The sequence below is a fragment of the Blennius ocellaris genome (genome assembly GCF_963422515.1).
Source record: "Blennius ocellaris genome assembly, chromosome: 13".
Taxonomy (NCBI): Eukaryota; Metazoa; Chordata; class Actinopteri; order Blenniiformes; family Blenniidae; genus Blennius; species Blennius ocellaris.
In genome coordinates this window covers 4,353,004-4,375,745 of record NC_137662.1, presented here as the reverse complement: position 1 = coordinate 4,375,745, position 22,742 = coordinate 4,353,004, and the positions used below count along the sequence as shown (strand labels likewise).

At 40.4% G+C, this 22,742-nt stretch overlaps 1 protein-coding gene across 2 annotated transcripts in view; it reads left to right on the top strand.

The window, feature by feature from the left end:
* The window catches only part of slc8a1b (solute carrier family 8 member 1b), a 167,447-nt gene extending 146,465 nt beyond the window's left edge, over positions 1-20,982 (top strand). For both annotated transcript variants that reach the window (XM_080507504.1, XM_080507505.1), the window contains exons 8-11: positions 6,521-6,706; positions 6,904-6,993; positions 12,595-12,698; positions 12,814-20,982. In XM_080507504.1, the coding sequence (XP_080363630.1) occupies positions 6,521-6,706; positions 6,904-6,993; positions 12,595-12,698; positions 12,814-13,086 (653 nt within the window). In that variant the 3' untranslated portion in view covers positions 13,087-20,982. The remainder of the gene's footprint in view (positions 1-6,520; positions 6,707-6,903; positions 6,994-12,594; positions 12,699-12,813) is intronic.
* The last annotated feature ends 1,760 nt before the right edge of the window (positions 20,983-22,742 follow it).

Here is a 22,742-nt window from a genome sequence, read left to right as displayed (position 1 = left end):
TCACATTTTTTTTCTTTGTGGTGAAAAATAAAAAAGGGGGGAAACAATTTATTTTGCCAGTAATAATTTTGAGCTAACCCTATTTTTGTGAATTTATCAATTAACAGGGACTTCTTTTTGTTTAAAAGAAAAAAAAGCTGAACGAGAAGGGTGAAGCCATTAAAATCAGGTCCAGAAACAGGCTGAATTGTCATGAAATCTTTCCTAAATTGTAATTGAAACTTTATAAATGCAACATATAGTAAGGTTTTGTATCAAAGCTATATATAAACCTTTATAAGCTGCTTTAGCGTCATTTTAAAGTTTACATGTTTTACAGCTGCGGGTAAATTTTAAATTGTGACAAAAACAGCTGTTTTTGTTCATAAAGCTTGAAGACTCCTGGTTTAGCCTTTAGTAGAATTTGAAGGATAAGTATTATCACATGCTCAGATGCTGGTTTTGAAATTGAGGTGAGGCCACCCAATTAAGATTTTTCAAATACACACTCAGGGTAACTTTCGATATGAATGTGAATTATTTTCTCTCATTCAGCATAAAACTTAACATAATAATATGTGAATGGAGAGCTGTCATCTGCACATGGTTTTAGTTGTCTGCTATGACTAAATGTACAGGGAACAACAGGTAATTAATCTTTGTTTTAAATTGGAATCCAGATTCAAATCTCTTATGTGTCATTTTGAATGCTTATGCAAAGCTGTGTCACTGTCGGAGGAATAGATTTTATAGATACTCCATAATCTCTCGATCTGCACATCTGTCTTTCACCGGGTGTAATGACTCTGGATGGATTTCTATGTCCAATAAGGAATTCCCGGCAAACCCACACACCCTGACATGATATTCAGTTTAACAGCCTCTCTCTCACCTGATTAACTCTCTCCCAAAGCAATATTTGCCACACAACGGCGAATACACTATTGTGTGAAACCTGTGCGCAGGTTATGGTGAAAGTGCCTCTTAATCATAAAGTAATATCATCGGCAAGTCGTATGATTGGATTCAGGGCAGAGATTGAGAGATTTTTATCAAGTCAATATCCCCAAAAGAGACGTGGTCCATTTTCCAAGAGGTGCTCAGAAGTGATGATGCTGTTCGAAAGGCAAAATGTCGCCAAACATTCTTCTTCTTCTTCTTCTTCTTCTTCTTCTTCTTCTTCTTCTTCTTCCATCCATCTATCTACACTGTTTCCCATCGCTCTCGTTGCCCCAGGTGACTGTTTCCCTTTCTACTACTTCTTCACTTGGTTTCAATAGCAGTTGGCATCCATGAGGTTACACTACCACCAGTATGACGGTGACTGCTGCTGCCACCTGCATCAACTAACTAACCAATAGAAATGACGTATGAAATGACGTATGAAATGACGTATGAAATGACGTATGAAATGACGTATGCATCAGCGCGACACTGGTGCTAACCTCAAATAGATACTTTGTGGCTACAATCATTAAACGCTATTAAAAGAAGCATGGAGGATATAAGCAAAGACATTTTGGGATTTCTCTCCAAACACATAACTGCCACAAGCGTGAGGGGCTCCGTTCATGTTGCGCTAGTTTCTTTTTTGTGAGTGAACGGCGTTTTATTCTTGGGCATTCATATTGACTCATGTTGGCTACGATTCAGCTTGTTTTCGTCGTACAATCTGCTCATAGCGAACTTGGCGCAAAGTTGATCAGATTTATGCCGCGCCGTGTTTTTCCTTTCCACAGTCGCGAATAAATGTCGCTCACGTGGATTCGTTGGGTTTTTCTCTTCTGTCTGTTAAAAGCACCTGGAAATGACTGTGTTGTAGTTGGTGTTATATGAATAAAGTTTAATTGAATTGAATCACAAAGGGAGCTAAATAAAAACACTCATTATAGATGAAAGGTTTACATTAAAATAATCAAGGAAAGGTTTCGAAATTTTACAAGACTGGTTGCAAGAATAAAAAATTTTTTTAAACTTGTGCCATGTTGTTTTCCTGCATGATCCAGGGACTTTAAATGGTAATTATCTGTGGAAAAATTCCACGGATTAAAGTGCGGCTTTAATAAACTGCACGCAGCACTCATGTGCACAACGACTGACACTCAGCCCATTTCTCCAGCGGGGTTCCAAACAAACAAACACTCGCTCAGGGGCAAATAAGTGACACCTCCACGTACAGGTACAAAGAAATGGAAGAGGACGAGGCCCAAAGAGCTGAGGTGGTGATAAAAAAGTAACATATAAACAGACATAAAGAGAAAGTGAGACAGGAATGGCTCCATTCAGCCATAACAGATGGTGAGCTGCTGACTGGAAAATGTGACACAGCTCAGATCTTGTTTTATAATTCATAACCAAGTGTGTGTGCCTGCGCATTGTTCCAAACCATGGCAGAGGACGAAGCTGCCGGTCGCCGTACTGACCTTCTTCTGGTCATTCATAGTTGATGATTTGATGCATGTATATTTAATTACATTAAACAGAGTGCATGACCTGCGAGGAAAGTATTGGCCATGTTTGACTACATTAATTATTCTATTAATACACGCTGATGTGTATTAATTGCTCAACACAAAGTCTGGATGTGGTTCACGACTTGTGTTTAATGACTTGAATATCAAGGTGGCTTGTAAGTTTAATCTTTACAGCAGAGGGTGAAGCTTAACAGCCGTGCTGCCCGCAACTCCTTGGAGGATTACTGAAGTACAAGTACTTCAGCTATAATTAAGTTTCAGTTATCTCTAAATGAGAGACATTCTTCTATAACTTTCCACTTTTTCACCCTCCTTTTATTGCGACACACATATCTTAATTTCTTGCTTTTGGGGTATGGATGACTTAAATTTTTATCATCATTACCTGCCCAATGTCAAGGCGAAGGTCAGTTATAGACAATAATGGCAATGACAAGGGTGCTCAGAGCCGCTGAAAACACAATTTTTGAAACCGGCCCCCCAAGGTGGAACTTTCTAAAAACCCTCAGTCTCTGTGTAATGTGCACTCCTGCTGTAGTAAATAGTTCTTCTGCACATGCCCGAGTGAATGGATGATGATGACAATGGATGAAGTCAAAATGTAATAATACAAGGAAGAAATGGCTGTTTAAATGGTAAAATTACTAAAAATGGTCAAAAAAGGTTAAAATCACTGATATAGCTAAAACGGTGAAATACACTAAATATATATATAAATAGCTAAAATGGCTAAAATAGCCAAGCATCTAATAATGTCTGGAAGGGGGGGGAAAAAGGAATAAAACAGAACTTTTTGAAAATGGATACACAATTTTTTCGGAAACACTGCTACTGGTCCTGCGCTCCACGGCCATAGCAAATATTTCTTCTGCACATGGACAATAACAACAATGCTTCCTCCAGAGTGTCATGAATCCCAGTCCTTCTATTGTCCTGTAACTTGGTAGTTTTATTTTGACAGTCACGTAATAAAGAGGTCCATGTCAATAAAGATGTCTGTCCATACAAATGTCTGTGTACTCCCATTGTTAATGTTTATTTTGTATGGTTTTCTGCGTGCATGTGTATGTGGATTTTATTACAGAAACAAACAACAGTGCCAAATCATGACTTGGCATGTTCATTGTATCGTTTGTTAGCATTTTTGTCATTTCTGTGTAAACTGAAAACATTTTTAAGACATTGCCGTGTAAATATGAAATTCCTCTGAAGCTAAAATATAAAGATGACGTGTTTTCACTTTAACCATCATGCAAACGGGGCCTAAGGCCATCAGCACATTCATGCACAACAGAAATGACAAAAAAGCAGATTCGATGTGTAGAAAAGATACGTTTTGAACCTGATGTCTGTGACTGGGAGGACTCGTGGTCGTGAGGTTGACAGTGAGCCAGATAGTGGAGACAAGGGGAGCAGTCACAGCATGTCCATGGCCTTATTTAGGAGAAATGCTCAGAGACGTTGACTCAAAAGAGACACGGACCACCGACATATCTGTTCACTTTTGTCAGGGTTACAGAAAAGATTCAAAACAAAAAGCGAGTCTATGAAAAAAACACAAGACTCAGTGAAGCAACAACAAAAATGATCAAAGTCCTTAATTCTCTCTGATTGAGACCTCAAATGGTGCCGTTTATGTGAACACTTACCTGTAAGTGTTGAAGATGGATTTGTGAACTAAAGTTTGTTGTGTTTCTTTGAAAACACCAAAGAAACTTTCACTTTGTTGAAAGTCTGATGAAAAGGAGACATTCGTATATCGACCAGTTGTGCTTTTGCCACTGCCTTTTTCCTCTTCTTTCTCCAAAACATCTCAGGTAAAGCGTCATGTGATGATATTACAAAACAGAATCACCCACAGAGCTGCAACAACGAGATTAAAGAGTTTCGCCACTCAATGCGTCGATGTGATCATATAGAAGTGTTTAAATGAGATCATTGTAATCCGGTCAAAGTTTAATTAGATTACTTATGGTCCATGTAACTGTAGCTGTCGACACAAGAACAGCGAGGTGGGATTCAAACATGAGGCAGTGAAAAACCAAGATAAACAGTCATTTATACTTTATAGGGATTTAAAGACTCCAGTTTATGAATCGCAAATTATGTAAAGATTTTAAAAACAGGTTCTAAAGCAGTGGTTCCCAAACTGTTTCAGTCCCCCCCCCACCTTTGGTCTGCAAAATGTGTTTTGTCAGACACAAACATTTAGTTTTTCAAACTCCATTGCAGTTAATTTCACACCACAACCTTTTACGCAATAAAAAAAAAAAAAAACTGCAATAAAATGGTGGCAATAAAATAAACTACAGCCTCTTTTAACCACCTTTACAGTGAAACTATTTACCGTGGAACTATATTCTTTTCTGTCAGTGTAACTTCGAGCACCTAAACACTGTAATTATGTTCAGTGTAACAGGATTAGGGTTTTATTTTCTCTTCTTTTTTGAGGAAGCATATTTGACAATGCTTCATCTTCTGCTTTGCGTTTGTGCGGGAGCCCAGTCAAACACCCGCCCATTGTTTTTGCAGTGTCCAAGCATTCACATGACCCCCGCAATGGCACTGCTCCCCCCCCTAGGTGGCGCGTCACCAACTTTGGAAAACCACTGTTCTGAAGAGTTAAATAAGGATTTATATATTTTCTTTCTTCGTATGAAACTCGATCATTTTATGACTCAGGCTGTCTGGACTTCTTATTGATTTCATTCCTGTGGAATTGTGTAATCAGAGAATGTTTCTGCTGCTTTTCTCTCAAGAAACGGATCATCTCCGTTTCCCCCGTTGATGTCTTTGAGTGAGGCTAACTCTTTAGCAACTGAGCTCTGGTACGAGCTCTCCACCAACGTTCTCACAAAATCTCTTTTCCTGATCATGTGTCCGATGTGTCCGATGTCCCCGGCAGAGTAACGGTAATAATTCCTGCCTGAAGCTATCAGTAGTTTAGCAGTGCGCTCATGTCGCCAAATCTTGTTGCAGTGACAGCAAGGGAATATGGGTGTCAATCAATGATTGAACCAAATGTTTTTTGTTGGGGTTATTTTTTTCTCTGTAAGAAAAGTCCATTTCTAGGCCGACTACATTACGCTGGGCAGGAAACAAATGCAAGCAGCGCCTCTTTGTGCTGCAGCTTTTAGTTTGGGGCATTTAAATGTGTCACCTGCTCCATGAATGTTAACAGTGTTAACAGTGCACACAGGATGAATGACGGCGGTGAAATCAATACGGGATGATGGCGCTCCCTGGGATCCACCCAGTCAGCGATTTTCACGGAGGCAGCAGGTTGTCTCGTTTATCCTTTCATTGGACTCATTTATAAATGGAGCACAACAGCAGCCAACTACACAGACTGCTAATACCCACTGTGTGTGGAATTGCATGAGTGCTCTTGCTTTATTCAGTTTATGAGGTCTAAATCCTTTGGTTCTTTACTTTTGTGGCGATGGACTTAAATTATGGTGCAAAAAATATTGGAACCTTCAATGATTAATGTGAATTTCTGGGTATTTTGCCCCAAGGTGGTAGTTTGTTATGAGGTAGTTGCTAGATGAGAGTACTGTATAAATCTTCAAAGGTTGCTCGTACTGCACAATTATTTTTAGAGAAAATGAGAACGGAGTTCTGTGATTTCATTCAGCACACACACACACACACACACACACACACACACACACACACACACACACACACACACACACACACGCACAGTAAGAACATGCAAACTAAATTACTTGGCTGAAGATAACTTCTCATCAAGTGTATAAGAAATCATCAGGCACAGTTAAAGCTCAACACATCGATGGACAGCTGTGTTTGCATCTGTACCTCCACTCTTTTGTCTTGTTTTTTGTCTTCGGTTTACTCCGTGAACTGGTTTGTTTTGTGATGAGACGTGGGGTAAAGGACATCAGGGATTCCTGCAAACACTTGTGCATCAACGACAACCTGATGAGCTTTTCGACATGCTTTTCGAAAGAAGAAAGGGAAAAAAGAACCGCTTTCATGAGGAGGGATATCAAAACCCAGCAGGTCTCCTCTTTAACGGGCCTCTCTTTTGATCCTCACAGGAGAAGACGACGACGACGAAGAGTGCGGGGAGGAGAAGCTGCCGTCCTGTTTCGACTATGTCATGCACTTCCTCACCGTCTTCTGGAAGGTGCTCTTCGCCTTCGTCCCGCCCACGGATTACTGGAACGGCTGGGCCTGCTTTGTCGTCTCCATCTGCATGATCGGACTTCTCACCGCCGTCATCGGTACGCAGATTTAAAAAATAACATTTAGATCTCTGCATTAAGATATTTAAGTCTTTTTACTCGGGGAGCATCTGATACCATAGAGTACAAGTTGAAGCACCATTTGCAGTATTGGACTCAGTACTGGTATAATACCTATAATACCTTTTAACATTGATAGCAGAATTGGAGGTAATGGTTCTGTCATTTCCTTCCAGGTGACCTGGCGTCTCATTTTGGTTGCACAGTGGGCCTGAAAGACTCTGTCACAGCAGTAGTATTCGTCGCTTTGGGAACCTCTGTACCAGGTAAGCCCATGCGATTCAGAACATACATTTTCCATGTGTTCACATGCATATATGTAGTCATTTCATGCTTTTAATCATCCGACATATCACCGCGGTTCAACTCCCAGCCACCTTTAATAAAAGCCCTTTCTCTCTCGACCTTTTGGCATTTAGCTCCGTAAGGTAAGCATAAAATACCCTCAAGTCCTTCAAATTAGATTTGTGCTCATCAATAATCTCCTTCAGGGTGTACACACTGACATTTTCACTACATTTTCACTCATTCTTTCTACTCCGAGGAGCCTTATGCCATTTCTGCTCACTGTGTATGAAGGAGAACAATTTTTCTGAGACTATATGTGCATCGATGTCTTGTAAAAGGCAATCAAACAAATCGATAGTTGTTTTAATGGAAAATAGAGTGAAAGCACAGTTATTACATTGCAAAAGTGTAGTGAAGCTCGAAAAACTAAAAATTCCACAGATGCCAGAAGTGTCTGGATACACCAACTTTTAGAAAGTTGGAAAGATTTGTAAATGTTGTGATGCTCAATACTAGTTTTCTACAATGATTTTATGTTTGTGTGGTTTCATTTCTAAAACAAACAACAGCACGGACTCGTGGCCATACATTAAAACTACATCATTTTCAATGTTTCTGCCGCTCCCATGGAAACTGACATAGTTTTTAGAACGTTGTTGTGTAAACATGAACATTTTATGACACAAAAACAATGTTTTTGCTTGAAACATGTCAACGGGATCTCTAAAAAAAACGTCTGTCACGTAATGGTAATACGCACGAATTCGCTTTGTTCCTCGAAAACAAATATACTTCAAGAGGTTTTCCAGATTAAATCAGCAGTCTTTTACATTTATTTCTACTACTAACAGTTACACATTCGAACAAAAAACAAAGCTCAGCGCAGAAGTTTTCTTGCAGTTATTTTTACCATCATTGGCCCAGTAGCTCCCAGTCACTAACACCCCCCCCCCCATGTGTAAGTACCCAGTTAGACAAAGCAGTGTCTGCTGCAGACAGCGAACATGGATTATCCTCTAAGCGTGAAGAATGAGCGACTGCACCCGGCAGCTAAATATGTTTTAACCTTGGCCCCAGTCGAATCGCTCCCCGCGCACCCAAGCACACGCAAAGTCACCACACCACCGTGACTTTGGGGGCCGTCACGCCGACTCACATGAGCCGTAACTCTCTACAGCCATCCATAAAGCATGTTTTCACCTTGAAAATTAGTGATTTGTGATATGACTTTCTTCGAACCCCACAATTTCTCTCCAGACATCTTAAGTCCCCACAGCATCACTACACACACACACACACACACACATTTACACTCCACAAACCAACAACGTATGCTATAAAGGTATCAGATTTTGAAGTCATGTGCATCTAACTGCACAAGTTAGATTATTCCCAAGAACAAACGCACACACCTGCAACCTATTTCAAGTTGAAATAGCTTTTACCTCTCGAGTAAACACACACAGAAACGCACACACTGTCTCCTCTGCCGTGACCACCATGCGTTATTAGCATAGAGCTATTCGTCATGTCAGGCTCAGGTGGTCTCTGTCCTCCCATTTAGGGAGCTAGGGGATAAAAAGCTATGTGTTGCGTATTATTTCACACACATATACTGTACGCAGCACGGGTATACGTAGGCATGTAATATGTGCAGGGCACACAATGTACACACTCTCCAACAATGCAATTTATGGACGAACACACAGTGAATGCACAATGTGTCGAGTTGCTTTCAGCATTATTACCAGTACCTCCCATTGCGCGCGTGCGCACGCGCACACACGCACACACGCACACACACACACACACACACACACACACACACTCACACACACACACACACGCGCGCATAAAGACAAAAACCTCCAGTTTTGCTCCAATTACCGTTAATGAAAGCTATCCAGTGCCGCAACTCTGGTATGATTAACCTCGTTCATCACAGTGAGCCAAGCTAAAACACACATACACAGTAAAGGTGAGGGAGAAAGAAAGCCACAGAAGAGAAGCTGCTGAAAGTGAATTAAAGAAAACAACATGAAATGTGTTGGTGGTTTGAGGAATCAGATAAACACTCTTAGCCTTGTGAGTTTATGTCTCGACTGTATATTTGAAATAAACTATGTATTGTTTCATGCTGGTTTCAGAAATTCAAGCAATATGTTTCAACTGTTGGGAATTTTTCATGTGTCTCACGAGAAGGAGTTACATGCTAATCAAGGAAGCGTATAAGGTCCAGGACCGGGGTGTCAAACATAAAGCCCGTGGGCCAAAAGCGGCCCACAAGAGGCTCCAATCCGGTCCACCGAGCGAAGTCCAAAACCAGGAGTCTGCAACCTTTGTAGCCAAAAGAGCCGTTTTCATAACTTTTGACCCAAATCAAGTTTAACTGGACCTGCAAAACACATTTAACTGTTAAAAACAGGGCAACACAGCTTTGACTTAACTTAATTACAGATATAGTTTTGATATACGGATATAAACTGTTTCTTATGTTCCACAAATTTCAATTACAATTTAGGATGAGAAACATTTCATTACATTTTTTACAGCTTTCCGGCTTCTCTTTCGGCATGTTAGAGACATTTTTTTACATTTTACACACACGCACGCATACACACATACAGCAGACACACACACATACAACACACACACACACACACACACACACACACACACACACACACACACACACACACACACACACACACACACTTAAAAAAGCTTTTTTTATTTTACAAATCTTCGTAATTTTAGGTTTTTTAAGTTGTTTTAGCAGTTTTCCAACCCATTTCTTGTGGTTTTAGCCATTTCCCCCCATTTTAATCATGTTGGTTGTATTTTTTTAAAGAGTAGAAAGTCTGTTCAAAAATGACTTTGTTTGAGTAAATAAAATACAAATCCTACAAAAATATTTATTTAGGGATCATTTTGTGAAAGTTTTAGAAGGTTACCCTTTAGAGCCCACACATGCGCAACAATTGGAACTATTTGAAGGTTTCCCTTATATCTGTATGTGAATTTGCCCCTATAGGCCTGATTTAGACGGAAGATCACAAAATCTAAACCTCATATTATCTTGAGATTTCCAGCGAATATGCAACATTTAGAATTAACCATTTGATTTGTTTAGCCAATTTTAAAAAAAAGAAAAGATGTCAGGAAGATCTCATAGTGTCAAAAGCGCATCAGTACTCCACAATGTGTTCCCCCGTGAAAGAGAAGAAGCTTAAGTTAGAAACTAGAGGGCAGGAAAACTGGTTGATTGACAGAGAGGTAGCAAAAAAGGGCACAAAGCTCTATGGGGAGACGGAAAAAAGCTGCAGGGTGTAACCTGTTTCACACATACACAAACATATATGCAGCTACACACACACACACACGTGCACGCATGCATACACACTCGCTGCCACAGAACGTGCGAGCGCCCACGCACTCACCCACTCAGTCAGGCTCACAAGCACTCGGAGACCAAGCGATGCACAGACATGCACGCCTCTGCCAGCTGGTGGAGGCACGGCGTCAGATTGGACCCAGGTGGCGACGTTCACAAACGCACACAGACTCGCCGTACGTGCGTGCGCTTCTCGGAGGCAGACAGGCACATTAATAGAGCGTCGACACGAGCGTGCATGTCGTGGAAGCTTTACGGGCTGGCCCGCTCGGCTTTTCAGGTGCAGGAGGAGATTTATCTTTTCCCGGGCGCCGTCCTCTTCTGGCTCTCCCATCTTCTCTCTTTTCCACCGCCAGTTTGGCTTCCACTTCAAGCAAGCGCTTCCTCCATTTGTTGTCCCCCACTTCTTTGCTTCTTCAGTTTTTTTTTTTTTTTGTTTTGTTTTTTCAATCTCTTCTCGCTGTAACTGCCAGATGAAAGCATGACGACATGCATCACCAACAAAGACACGACGGAGAGAAAATCAGAAGAGAAATGACTGCCAACTGACCGTTAACCAAAAGCTCCATTGTTGAGATTTGGCCGGGTCTCGCTACCCATTTCACCACAGCCCTCTTTTGGTGTTGTCGTTCTTCAGCAGACATGAAACTGGGGGAAATTTCTGGGACCAAGCAGCTCACGCTTGATTAGCTGCCAGGCCAAGATTTGCTTGTCCCCTGCAAACTGAGGCTCGGCCGTTGTAAATTATTGATCTTGGACCAAATCCTGTCCATACCGACTGCCAGGAAAGACACACTGTAACAGGATTAAAGATTGTGGTTTCTAATTTAAGGTCTCCTGCCTAAATGCCTAAAACAGGATTTGCACAGTGTTCTGTATTAATAATTATAAGTGTTCTGCATTCATCAAGAGTGTCCTTCTTTGTCACTGCGACTTTGTGTGACTTATAAACGATGAGCTCAGGAGTTAAACAGCGAGCATGAATCTATTTGTGCTGAAGACCCTGAAGCTTATGTCAAAAACCTTTGATTTATAACGAATAACAGCGCGATACACTCCGACGCCGCCAAGGCCTCATCATAAAATGTATAGTCTTTATCCTCTAGATCAGGGGAATAAAACGTTCAAACCAAGAACTGAGACCCCATTTGCACAACAATGTTTCAGGTGGAAATGCAAACGTTTGGCGTTGATCCTTAGATAATTACCTCTGATGGGCTCAAGCCAAGCTGAGCAAAGTTATGTATTTGACTTGGACACCTAGATTTCCTACAGTACATGTGAAAAAGGACAAATTAGCAAATTCATCTCCGCCTCAAAATGACAGATGAGGAAAACAACTTCTATTTTTCTAACCAAACTGCCCCGGCCTGCACGCACTACTGCACCTTTAGTCTTTTGTTTCTTAATCTCATTTGAATAGAAATCATCATATTCTTAAAATTATTATCAGATATTGGGAAATATATAAAAGAGGCGAGGGGAAAATGTACTGAGTACAGGTTAATAGGTTAATAGCAGGTTAAAAGCTTCACAGAATGGGCTTGATGAATAATAACTTGTGCTGAAAATGCCAGAAAGAAACAGGAACATTTGTACACGTAATATTTGGAATGCAAGTTGATTTATCGATTTTGGAGAAAGGCACTATAATAGGGTAGCAGGTGGGTTCAAAGATACCTGTATCATTAAGCGTATTCCTACTGGAAGACCAAACAGAAATGCCCAATAAATCAAAATATGACTTTGCGGTGATAAATGTTGGCGTAGCCATGGCTGCTCGGTTGATCCTCCGATTGCGAAATAGTAAATCACCTCCAGATATTAAAAGAATGGACGGAAGTAATAGAGATCATATCATGTGAACAAATGCTTCAGATCAATGATGATGTTGAGAATTTGAAGGTCATGAGATGGCTTTCTTTGCTTGTAACACTGCTGTGACACTATGGTGACCTGATTGGCTGCATTGATATCAGTATAATTGTTGAACATCCATTCTGGTTGTTTTGTATGTACATTTTTATCACAGGCCTTTAGATGTCTTTTAATTCAAAGTAATACGCTCTGTTTGTATATGTTCAAAGAAATAAATACAAAATGACAAAATTCATGGCGGGGAAAAAAAGCATATTTTGATCCATAAGTCACAGCTCTCACCCCAACCTTTTTTCCCCCCATCCAGATACATTCGCCAGCAAAGTAGCTGCTATCCAGGATCAGTATGCGGATGCATCCATTGGGAATGTGACAGGCTCCAATGCTGTCAACGTTTTCCTGGGCATTGGGGTGAGTTCATGTAATTAAGGTTTGAGTGATTGATAAATAGTGAAAAATACTGCGGTGCTTGTCATCTTGCTCTCGTGGGTTTACTGTAGCCTTTGTTTTTGCTGTTGCCCACCAGGTGGCGTGGTCCATCGCCGCCATCTATCACAACAGCAAGGGTGAAGATTTCAAAGTGGATCCCGGCAGGTTGGCGTTCTCCGTCACGCTCTTCACCATCTTTGCCTTCATCTGCGTTGCCACGCTAATGTATCGGCGGCGACCGGACATTGGCGGAGAGCTGGGCGGGCCCCGGACTGCGAAGGTCCTGACCACCATGCTGTTCTTCAGCCTGTGGCTCCTCTACATCCTCTTCTCCTCACTGGAGGCCTACTGCCACATCCAGGGCTTCTAAGATGGTGGGATATAACAACAACAGCATAAAAAAGGAAGAAACCAGGAGGTGGATGGATGAATGAATGGATGGATTTGGAAATTAAGGCTGTCTCATTGATCGATCACTCCCTTTTTGCAATAGACTGACAGATGAATGAAAAGATGTACAGATGAAGAACTCGCAGACGGATGCATTAATAAATCTAAAACAAGAAGAAAGAAGGTGCAGATGGTGGACGGACAACAATAAATGTGAGGATCAAAGAAGCTAAAAAAAGAAAGGGAATACATTTTTATTTGTCACTCGACAAATCTGAAACCAATCAAGCTGTCTGAACCTCTCTCGTGTTTTAAGATATGGAAAACTAATCCCAAAAGTTGAAGATCCAAACAAAGAAACACAAATGTGTCCTAGCTAGTTTAAGCAATCCAAACAAGGGGATTAAAAAAGACCTCCGAGTGGTCTGAGCTGCTACCCGGGACGCGTGGCTTCAATAACAATCACTTTACTGTTTCTTCTGTGTCCAGCGACAGTAACAGGCATGAGTGAGACCGAAAAAGACCAAATAACTGCATTCAGTATGTACATGCATGACCAGACGATACTGAAGTCAGAAGAAACCGGATACATTGCCACAACTGTTTAAACGACGACAAGCTGTGTGTGTGTGTGTGTGTGTGTGTGTGTGTGTGTGTGTGTGTGTGTGTGTGTGTGTGTGTGTGTGTGTGTGTGTGTGTGTGTGTGACGGTGTGTTCATGTTGCTTGTGTGTTGTGGGAAGATGGTTAAGTACTGTGAAGAAGAAAAAAGAAAAAAACGCCTCTCATTTTGCTGTGTGAGACGAAATCTGCTTAGGTATTTGAGGTCCTTTCGACTCTCCCGGCCTGTAGAAACGCTGAGTGGGACTCTTTTCATGGGAGGGCGCATTCAGTGAGGCAGTGTTTTCATCATCACTGAGGGTAGAAAATGTAAATACAAAGAGCTGAACGTGCATTCTAGCTCCACTATTTTCCTTCTGAATGTCTTAGTTATGCCATGCGCTCCTGAACGGGCCCTTTTTCTGTTGCTTTAATACTGTAGATGTAAATGATTTAAGGTCTAATTTGAATCGAGGAAGGGTTAGCGTGCTTTTACCTTTAATAAGGCCGTGTCTGAGAGGACCAAGAGGCCACTCTACTGTTAAAAACTGCTATTATCATTGCATAAATATCTAGGTTAATATTATGTGTTTTGTTCTTTTTAATCGTAGGCTTCAGTTTGAATGACGTTACCATCGTTTGTCAGTCATAACGTCACTGTAGAAAAAACAGGTAGGTGCCACCCTATGTGAAGCCTTGTAAGCCTTCTCTTTACTCTGTGATCATCTATCTCTCCTTAACTTAACAGCTTCAGTCCAGATCCCTGTGTGTCTTAAGCACCTCCCCCTGGCTGGTCAGTGGACCAATCAAAATCCTCAAGGGCTTTGTAAGAAACAACCACTAATCCCTAACCCCAACCCTTGATTTATAGCTCTCGGGTAGATTGGTCTTCAGGGGGATATTTAACAGGGGTTTAATATCACTTTCCACATCGACTTTGCTTTAGGATGGCATTCAAATATATGAAATAGTGGCTACACCTCATCATTATCAGACCACCTTGTTCCCAACATAATGGTGCCCCGTGTGAGTGAAGACAACCAAACACCAGTATCCATAATTACCTCCAAAATAAGTGACCTGCTGATCTGAAGTGCTCAGTCAGGCTCCAACCCTTTTCTTAACTTAATGCAAAACCTTCTTAAAAGTATGCTCAATCCAAAAAAAAGAAATATCCATGCCGTGTCCTCTGTTCACGCTCATGCGTGGAAACACACACGAGCCTCCTGGGGGCATCGTCAAGGCCTTAACCCAAAGGAAATCAATCACAACAACCACAATCATTCAGTCCTACATGACAAACTTATAATACCACCTTGCTAACCCTAAGGAATATATCAAAATTATTAAAGATTTACCTGGCGAGCTCACAAGAAAAGGTGTTTAGAGCTAAAAAATCCCAAACGTGCAATATTGACTTCTCAAAAAGGCTGTGTAATATGCGATGTTTTTAGAATCCCAATAGGTGTTTAAAATCATATCCCAAATGCAAAACAAAAGCCACAATGTTGAGAAAAGTACTTTTAAGCAATTAATGGTTGCTTTTTAGCTTCCATCTGGATACCAGAGGTCCAGTTGTGAAGCCATAGTTGGTGATTCTTTTGTCTGTAATTTATTTAGACTGAAACTCTACATCTGGTGGGAGTCTGGAAATAATTAATCCCTTTTTACTCAGAACTCATTAGATGCTGTTCAACTGATATCTACTCTGAGTAAATGCATGGACCCTGAAAATGCTGAAATATATGATCTTGTATTTAGTTTCACTAGTTTGGAGCAAAATCACATTCCTATATTTTGATCTTGGATTTTATCATGCGCAGGCAGGAATCCGGCCCCATTAAAATTATCTGTCAACACTTTATAACAGAGGTGTTGAAAACTGTTCCTTGAGGGCCACGGGTATTCCTTTTGGACATCTCCCAGCTTCAACACACCTGAATCTAAGGAAAGTGTCATAATCACGCTCAGCAGGAATCCGGATAATAAGCCAATCATCCCGGTCTGCTGTTGTGAAACAGAGAGTTGTTTTAAAAATGCAGCGTGGCCCTCGCGGACTAGGACTTAACTCTTCTCCAGTAGAACTGAAGGTTACTGAACACTAGATGTGCTGTCTGTAGACACTAATATGATCCGGAAATGTGCTTATTCTTTCACGAATGGACACACGAACCTCATTACAAAAACATTATCGGACAGTTTGGAAACCTGTTTCCTGATTCAGTATTACATAAACAATATTATATGAAGATACATCCCTCTTCCAGTGTTATCAGCCCTCTAATTGGCCATTATCAATCGTGCTGACAGACCAAAAATATGACCAGTTGGATTGGTAGGTGTTTCCTTGTGTGCAGATAAATAAACATGTGAAAACAACTATGTCCAATAACTACATTACATGATTTTGTTTTTTCAACTGTTTTTACATGGGACTTGGAACAGTGTTCCCCAACCTCCCATCTACACAGACCTTTCCACAAGATACACTACCTCACATAGAGCTTTTGCCACCATCATAGTTATTTTAGCCACTGTAGGTCCCAGTAAAGTGAACCTGTTGGCCCACAAATCAATAGCCTAACATTGGGAGGCGATAACGGCTGATAATCGGCCATTTAAATGGGTGATAACATTTGAATTGGGTAAGATGAGCCTAAGAAGCTTGTTTTTTTTTTTTACTGTGTAAAGTGTAAATTCTTTCACAGCGGTAGTAGACTTCGGACTGTTAACTATCTTACTCATTCAGATAAACCGAGATACTTTCTGTAGACATTTTACAAGTCCATTATTTGTTGAATGTCATTACTTTATGCATCTAAATTGGCCAGAATTTTTTCAAGTGAAATATGGATTCATACTTTAATTGTCTTCTATGAGATAAACTCTAGGCTACATGTTATCTAGTTCAGACTTGGCAAGTATACTGTCAAGACAGCTTTTAACCCCTGTGAGAGAGCAGAGCCCTGGATTGGTTGAGTTCGGCAAATCCAGAGTATGAGGAGGATTGCCACATACTTGATGGACTTTTTAATAATTACCGATTACCAAATGGTTATTTAACTATGTGATGCTACAGAGAGGTTCAACTGAGATAAATGCCTTGCTGCTCTTAACTCGCAGTCTTAAAACAGCTTTGACAATTATACGTTGGTTTAAAAACTGGAGGAGATGAAGTGAAATGTGATGAGCTGCAGCATTATTTGCATTTGCCAAACTCAGCACAATGTGTGGTTCTCCATTGGAGTCGCTGTTCCCATGTGAAGGCCTTGGAGTGGCAGTTTACCCCTGTTTTGCCAAAGGGAAATCTTTCTATCATAAACTTAATATTTGCAGTCCAAACTGTAAAGGGTTTTCTAACCAATGGATATTTCTTAAAACACCAAATATTCATATTTCATTAACAATCTGAAAAAAAAAGACAAAAAAAGCCTTGATGTCGTTTTAACCTAACCTGAATCTTTCTATTTAAATTTGTATCTATTTGTCTCTTCACTGGCATGGAGCTGAAGGTTTGTACACTGTAAAAAAAAATAAACAAAAAAAATAAACAAAAAAAGAATATGCTAGCTTGCGCAAAAAAAAGATAACATTGTGGAAGCAGTTTGCGTCACTTTTTGAGTACCTTCAACAGAGTATGAATTATCTTTGATATCGCTAAATCATGTTGAATATACTTAAAACGTCTCCACTATGTGATTTGTTAGTGCGCTGGAATGATATGCTTGCAGTAAAGTAGTAGTTTGCATCAAAAATAATTTGTTGCACAATTTCTGGAATCTTTTTTTTTTTTTTTTATTTATGGGAGCTTCACTCCCATGCTGCACTGGCTTTGTTGCACCGCCTCTCTCAGTGTATCTACTGCGACTTAAAGCTAGTCTGATGCAAAGTGCAAGGCCAAGGGCAGCTTTACGCTGGCTGTTCACACAGTTTAGACCAAGAAGGGAAGATAAACTACAGCAAATAGCAGTTCCCGTTCTCTTCAGCGTTGCCAGGTGGACAGTAAATATCATCTCCGGAAGATAATTTGGCCTTCTGTATGATGTGATCAATAGCAATTGGCTGATTGGTGATCTGTGCCAATCCGGAATTAAGATGTGATGCAGAAGCAAGAATGATAGAATCAGACTGAGGTGAAGGATGAGAGGAAATTATAGAGGAGGGCTAAAAAGATTTTCTTGTCGGCTGTTGCAGACTGATGGCCTCTGTTGGTGTAACAAAAGCTGGTGACAGTTTCAAATAAAAACGAGCAAGACTGTACCTGCAACAGATTAATAACTACATACTGTGGACATTAGCAACTGGTCTCCCCCCCCATCCACATACTTTATAAGCCTGGTTTCATAACTTGTGAAATTGGTGGGTAATGGTTGGACGATGGCCAAAGTCCCATTATAGGTTGGAATGGCTAAAGTGTTGCATTATTTTATAATATCTCACACATGCATGACAGTTAAGCCCTTTTCCTTGAATTAGCTGCCATAATTCCCAATCCGACTCTCTGGTAGTGATGGTCATAATGATCCAAGTTCCTAATATACAATGACTATAATTTGACAGTTGCACAATAGTAGATAGTTAATAACATAATATCCTCCCAAAATGCAATCCTTTCCCCACCTGGCAACGCTGTTTATCTTTCTTCTAAAGCAACTTGCAAAAAGCCGCAAAAGCATTTAACGTTAGCTTCCTGCCTTGGTATGGACATCAGAGGTAAAGACAGCCAAAGGTTAGGAAAGCCACTGCTGTACATATGATGCTGAAAGGAAGCACGGAGTATAGAAGTGAGCTGTAGATTACAGTGATTTGGGTTTATTTCATTCTTTTACTGGTGGGGGTTGAAGGGCACATGGGCAGGATTTTAAAGTGAGGGCAAAGCATTGCACTGGTTTTTGTCGCTTATGTGAAATGGCAACAAAGTTGTTTCATGAGATTTGCTCCTGATGTAAACAACAGGTTTGTTTGGGATTTTATGGGGACTGATTTCCAGAATAATAATGATGTACCTGATGTAAAAAGAAAAAAAAGAAAAAAAAAACACAAACAGTGGTGTTAATCAGTTGTGAACCATTAACGATGTTGCTTCTAGTGTAAAAGGTCGACGATGTTTCCTTTTAATTTTGTGTTGCCTCGTTCACTCCTTAACGGACTGTCCATCCGACAGAGCGAGGAATAAATAAACGCAACACCAGACAGACAGAGATAAGAGGTGCGAAAGGAAAGGACAGAAACACCCCTGCTGGTACGAGGCGAGCTGCGTCACACTGACACTTTGCTGTCGGAGGAAAGAAACAATAACCAGAGCTCCTCTCTACCCTTAAAGTAACACTCGATGAGTACAATGTAAAAGGATGTTGACGGAGAGAAGAAGGAGGAAAAACGAGGAGAAAAAATTACAAAAAAACAAACAAAAACATGAAGTTACAGCCATACATTGATTTCTGGGCAAGTGAGATTGAAATGGACTTCTCCTGCCCGGCATGTGTATTGTTATGGTGTCTTATCCGTCCCTCTGTCTCTCTTCACCCTCTTTCTCTGTCTTTCTTTCTCCGTCTCTCTGCTGCCAAAGTAACCAAAGCGCGCAGCGAATCCCTTTTCTTATGTCTCCCTTCCAAGACCTTCACCTCTCCTCTCCCGCCCCACTCCGTCTCCCCCTCTGCCATGTTTTCCATATTTTTGGGAATGTCAATGTGCTACTTGTTGACACTGTGCATGAATGATAACATGTCTGTATATAGTTATAGAGAATCGTATCCCATTCCCCTGGTGTTGACAATAGAAATGGTCTGAATGTTGTACAGATTCAGGTTTTCAGTTCATCAGTTCAGTTACATTCTCTGTAATGTTTGTAGAGCTTAATAACAGTTTGTTTGTTGTTGTTTTGGGTTTTTTTTTTTGTTTTGTTTTTTAAACACAGATACCACGTCTTTAGTTTTGGAGTAACTTGCACATTTTTTGGGGGTTTAAATAAAAAAGGCAATATCTGCTGTTATTGAATGAGAGATGAGATCTTGCAGAAGTTATGTATCTTAAATAAACTATATGGGAGTTGCATGGGTTATTTGTACAAAATAATAAGACACTGCTTGCTACTTCTAAATACCGTGGCTGTATTCTCTGACAGAGGATGAAAGAATACTGTATGTACATCTAAAGGTTATTTTGTCATTAAAGATATAATAATAGTAATCTCGTGTATATACTGTACAGTGTTATAAGTGAGGTGGACTGTGTGGCCATCACGCTAACCATAGAGAATTAATTCTACATATTTATTTAAAGGAAGAAAAAAAACACTCACTACACTCAAGAATGACATATATTGCCTTTTTGGAGAAGTTTGCTTGAAGCTTGTTTCTATATCCCTGCTTTGCTCTTTCTTCTCACCCATTCTTCTCTCCATGGTCTGTTTTTTTTTTCTCCCCCCTTCCATTCCATTCACTCCTCTTGTTCTCTTATTCGTCCATCGAAGGGGTGTGTGGGACAGACTTTTCCCACCTGGATTTAGACTCGTTGTCTGTCCGCCTGGCGTAGGTCCGAGCTTTCCTCCCCGCTGACTCATCAGTGTCGCCACGCCTGATCGAGATCGCCTGTTTTTTTCTTGTCCTCTCACATGCTCGTCCCTCCGAAGTTACGCACAATATTTCTCCGTCTCCATCTGTCCGACTTTCTCTCAAAGGATCATTTCTCTGTATTGAAGTCACCATCTGTCTCGTTCAGAACCGTCTGTCATTTCCCTTGGTTGTTAAATCCCCCGCGTCTCATCTTTTCTTTCCTTAATCCTTCCTTCACTCCAGCACATCTTTGTCCATGTCTCGTCTCTTTTTCCCCCCCTCTCCATCCTTTCTTTCCCTCTCTGTCCTATAGGGTGTAGTCGGGAAGTTCATGTTTGTTAGTTTGATTTGGTGTGTTTTGTAATGGAATAATAACCATAACAGCTAAAAATGTTTGTAATAATGAAGACTTTTTTTTTCTTTCTATGTTTTGATTAATTTTTTTAGCTGCTGTTCCTCTGTGTGTGTGTGTGTGTGTGTGTGTGTGTGTCTGTGTGTGTGTGTGTGTGTGTGTGTGTGTGTGTGCGTGTGCGTGTGCGCGTGCGTGTGCGTGTGTTCGTGTGCGTTTATTAATTTTATTTTATTTTTTAATAGATTTTTTTTGTTGAACACCAATTGATAGGAGGAACGTTGTTGTATGTGTGTTGCCACTAACTGTGACTGCTCTCCATGGTACATGGTACTTCTGATAAAACCAGTAAAATAAAGTTTGGGATACCCTGTTTCAGAGACATCTGAGTCCACTGACTGTGTAATGTGTGTGTGTGGGTGGATGAGTGGGTGGGTGGTTGAGTGGGGCTGATGCAACAAACTTACCCTGATATTATAGTAAACCGACATCAATATTGCATCTTAAATGACTCATTTGCCAGGTTCAAAACGTTTTAATCTTCTGTCTTGCTCAAGGAGTAATAGTGTATGTTTTTTTGGATATATAGGATTTTACCTTCGCTAAAACTTCCAATACTGTATTGCTGCTACTGACGATTTGGGGATTTAGTTTAGATAAATACTTTTGGGTTCTGAGAAGTAATCCAAAAGTAGGATACATGTTCAATTACAATAGTGGTGAGAGAAATGTGTGACAAAGTGGTTTGAAATCAAAGAGGTTCCTTCTACACATCCCCTGAATAAGTCACTAGCTCATCGAATATAAACACATTCATACCTTTAGGGGATTTAGAGTTACCAATTAGCCTAAAACACTTTTTTGGACTGTGGGGGAGGAACTAGAATACCTTTATAGGTCCAACAGCCAGACTCGGACCAGTGACCTCTTGCTGTGAGACAAGAGTGCTGACCACTACAACACCATGTGATCCCAAAGCTGATTCAAATGTTGCTTTCGAGTAATATTTGACTGCTTTTATTTTCCAGTCACTTTTAAACTTTAGAAAGGCTGGTCCCTGCAAGTACATCCAAACCTGTGATGAAAGTGATGAAAGTCAGAATGAGTGTGTGAGAGAAAGTCTTTTTCCATCAATTCATAACGGGAACCCAACCTTCTTTTGTGAGCCTAAAATAAGTCATTATGATGCCCTCTAAAGTGTGTTCGTGAGAGAGTGTGGGTTACATCCAATCTGCACTCAAAAGATTCAATATAAAAGCGTGATTATTATGCAAATTTTCATTAGCGTTTACATTCTTATTGAGTGGAACTAAATGGGTGCGCCAGCGAGCTCTTCAGAGTGCGTTTGCTCTCCTCATTTACCCACACACGCAAACATCCATTTTCTTTCCCATGTCCAGGCTGTTGATGACGAAAGTGACATTTGCTTGAATGGCTGACGTGTCATTAACTGCCATCTCGTGCGCTTCTGTATTGTGTCCATGATGAAGTGACAGCGGCATTGCCACTAATTAATTCTGTCTGTTTATTTCTTGTTTTATTTATGTATTATCCTAGAACACAATCAGAACACAATGAATTCATTTGAAAGAAATGTTCATTTTAATCCACCAAAGGGTGAAAAACAGCAGTGAAAAATGAATGTTTTACAAATGGAATAATAAAATTTGCCCTTTGCTTTACAGGAGACTTTGACACGTTGAACATGACATGCAGGTTTCAGGAGCAACTCACTTTCTTTAGTTTATTGCAAATCTGGAGTACAAACTGGTGCTTTTCATAAAACAGTTCCATGCGTTAGAAAGCCAACAAGCATGTGCAAGACAAAATTGCCAACTTCTTCTCTTTCCTCTCTTCTCGTTATTTTCTTCCTTCCTGATACATGATTCATTTCATAACTCTGGTTAACTTTGACACTGTCATGGCTGACTGACAAACCCATAAGAGACACTGGTGACTTGTCAATATTATGAATGGGCTTCTCCATCTAATACATGAACTCTACAAAAAGTCAATTAGAATTTTCCTTCTAGTTTAAATAAGTCGCCTGACCCAAGACATCTAGGAGGTTCTTGAATGCAGCCTGCAGATGTTATGGCAACTAATGGTTTTTAAGTGTATTTTATGATTTTAAT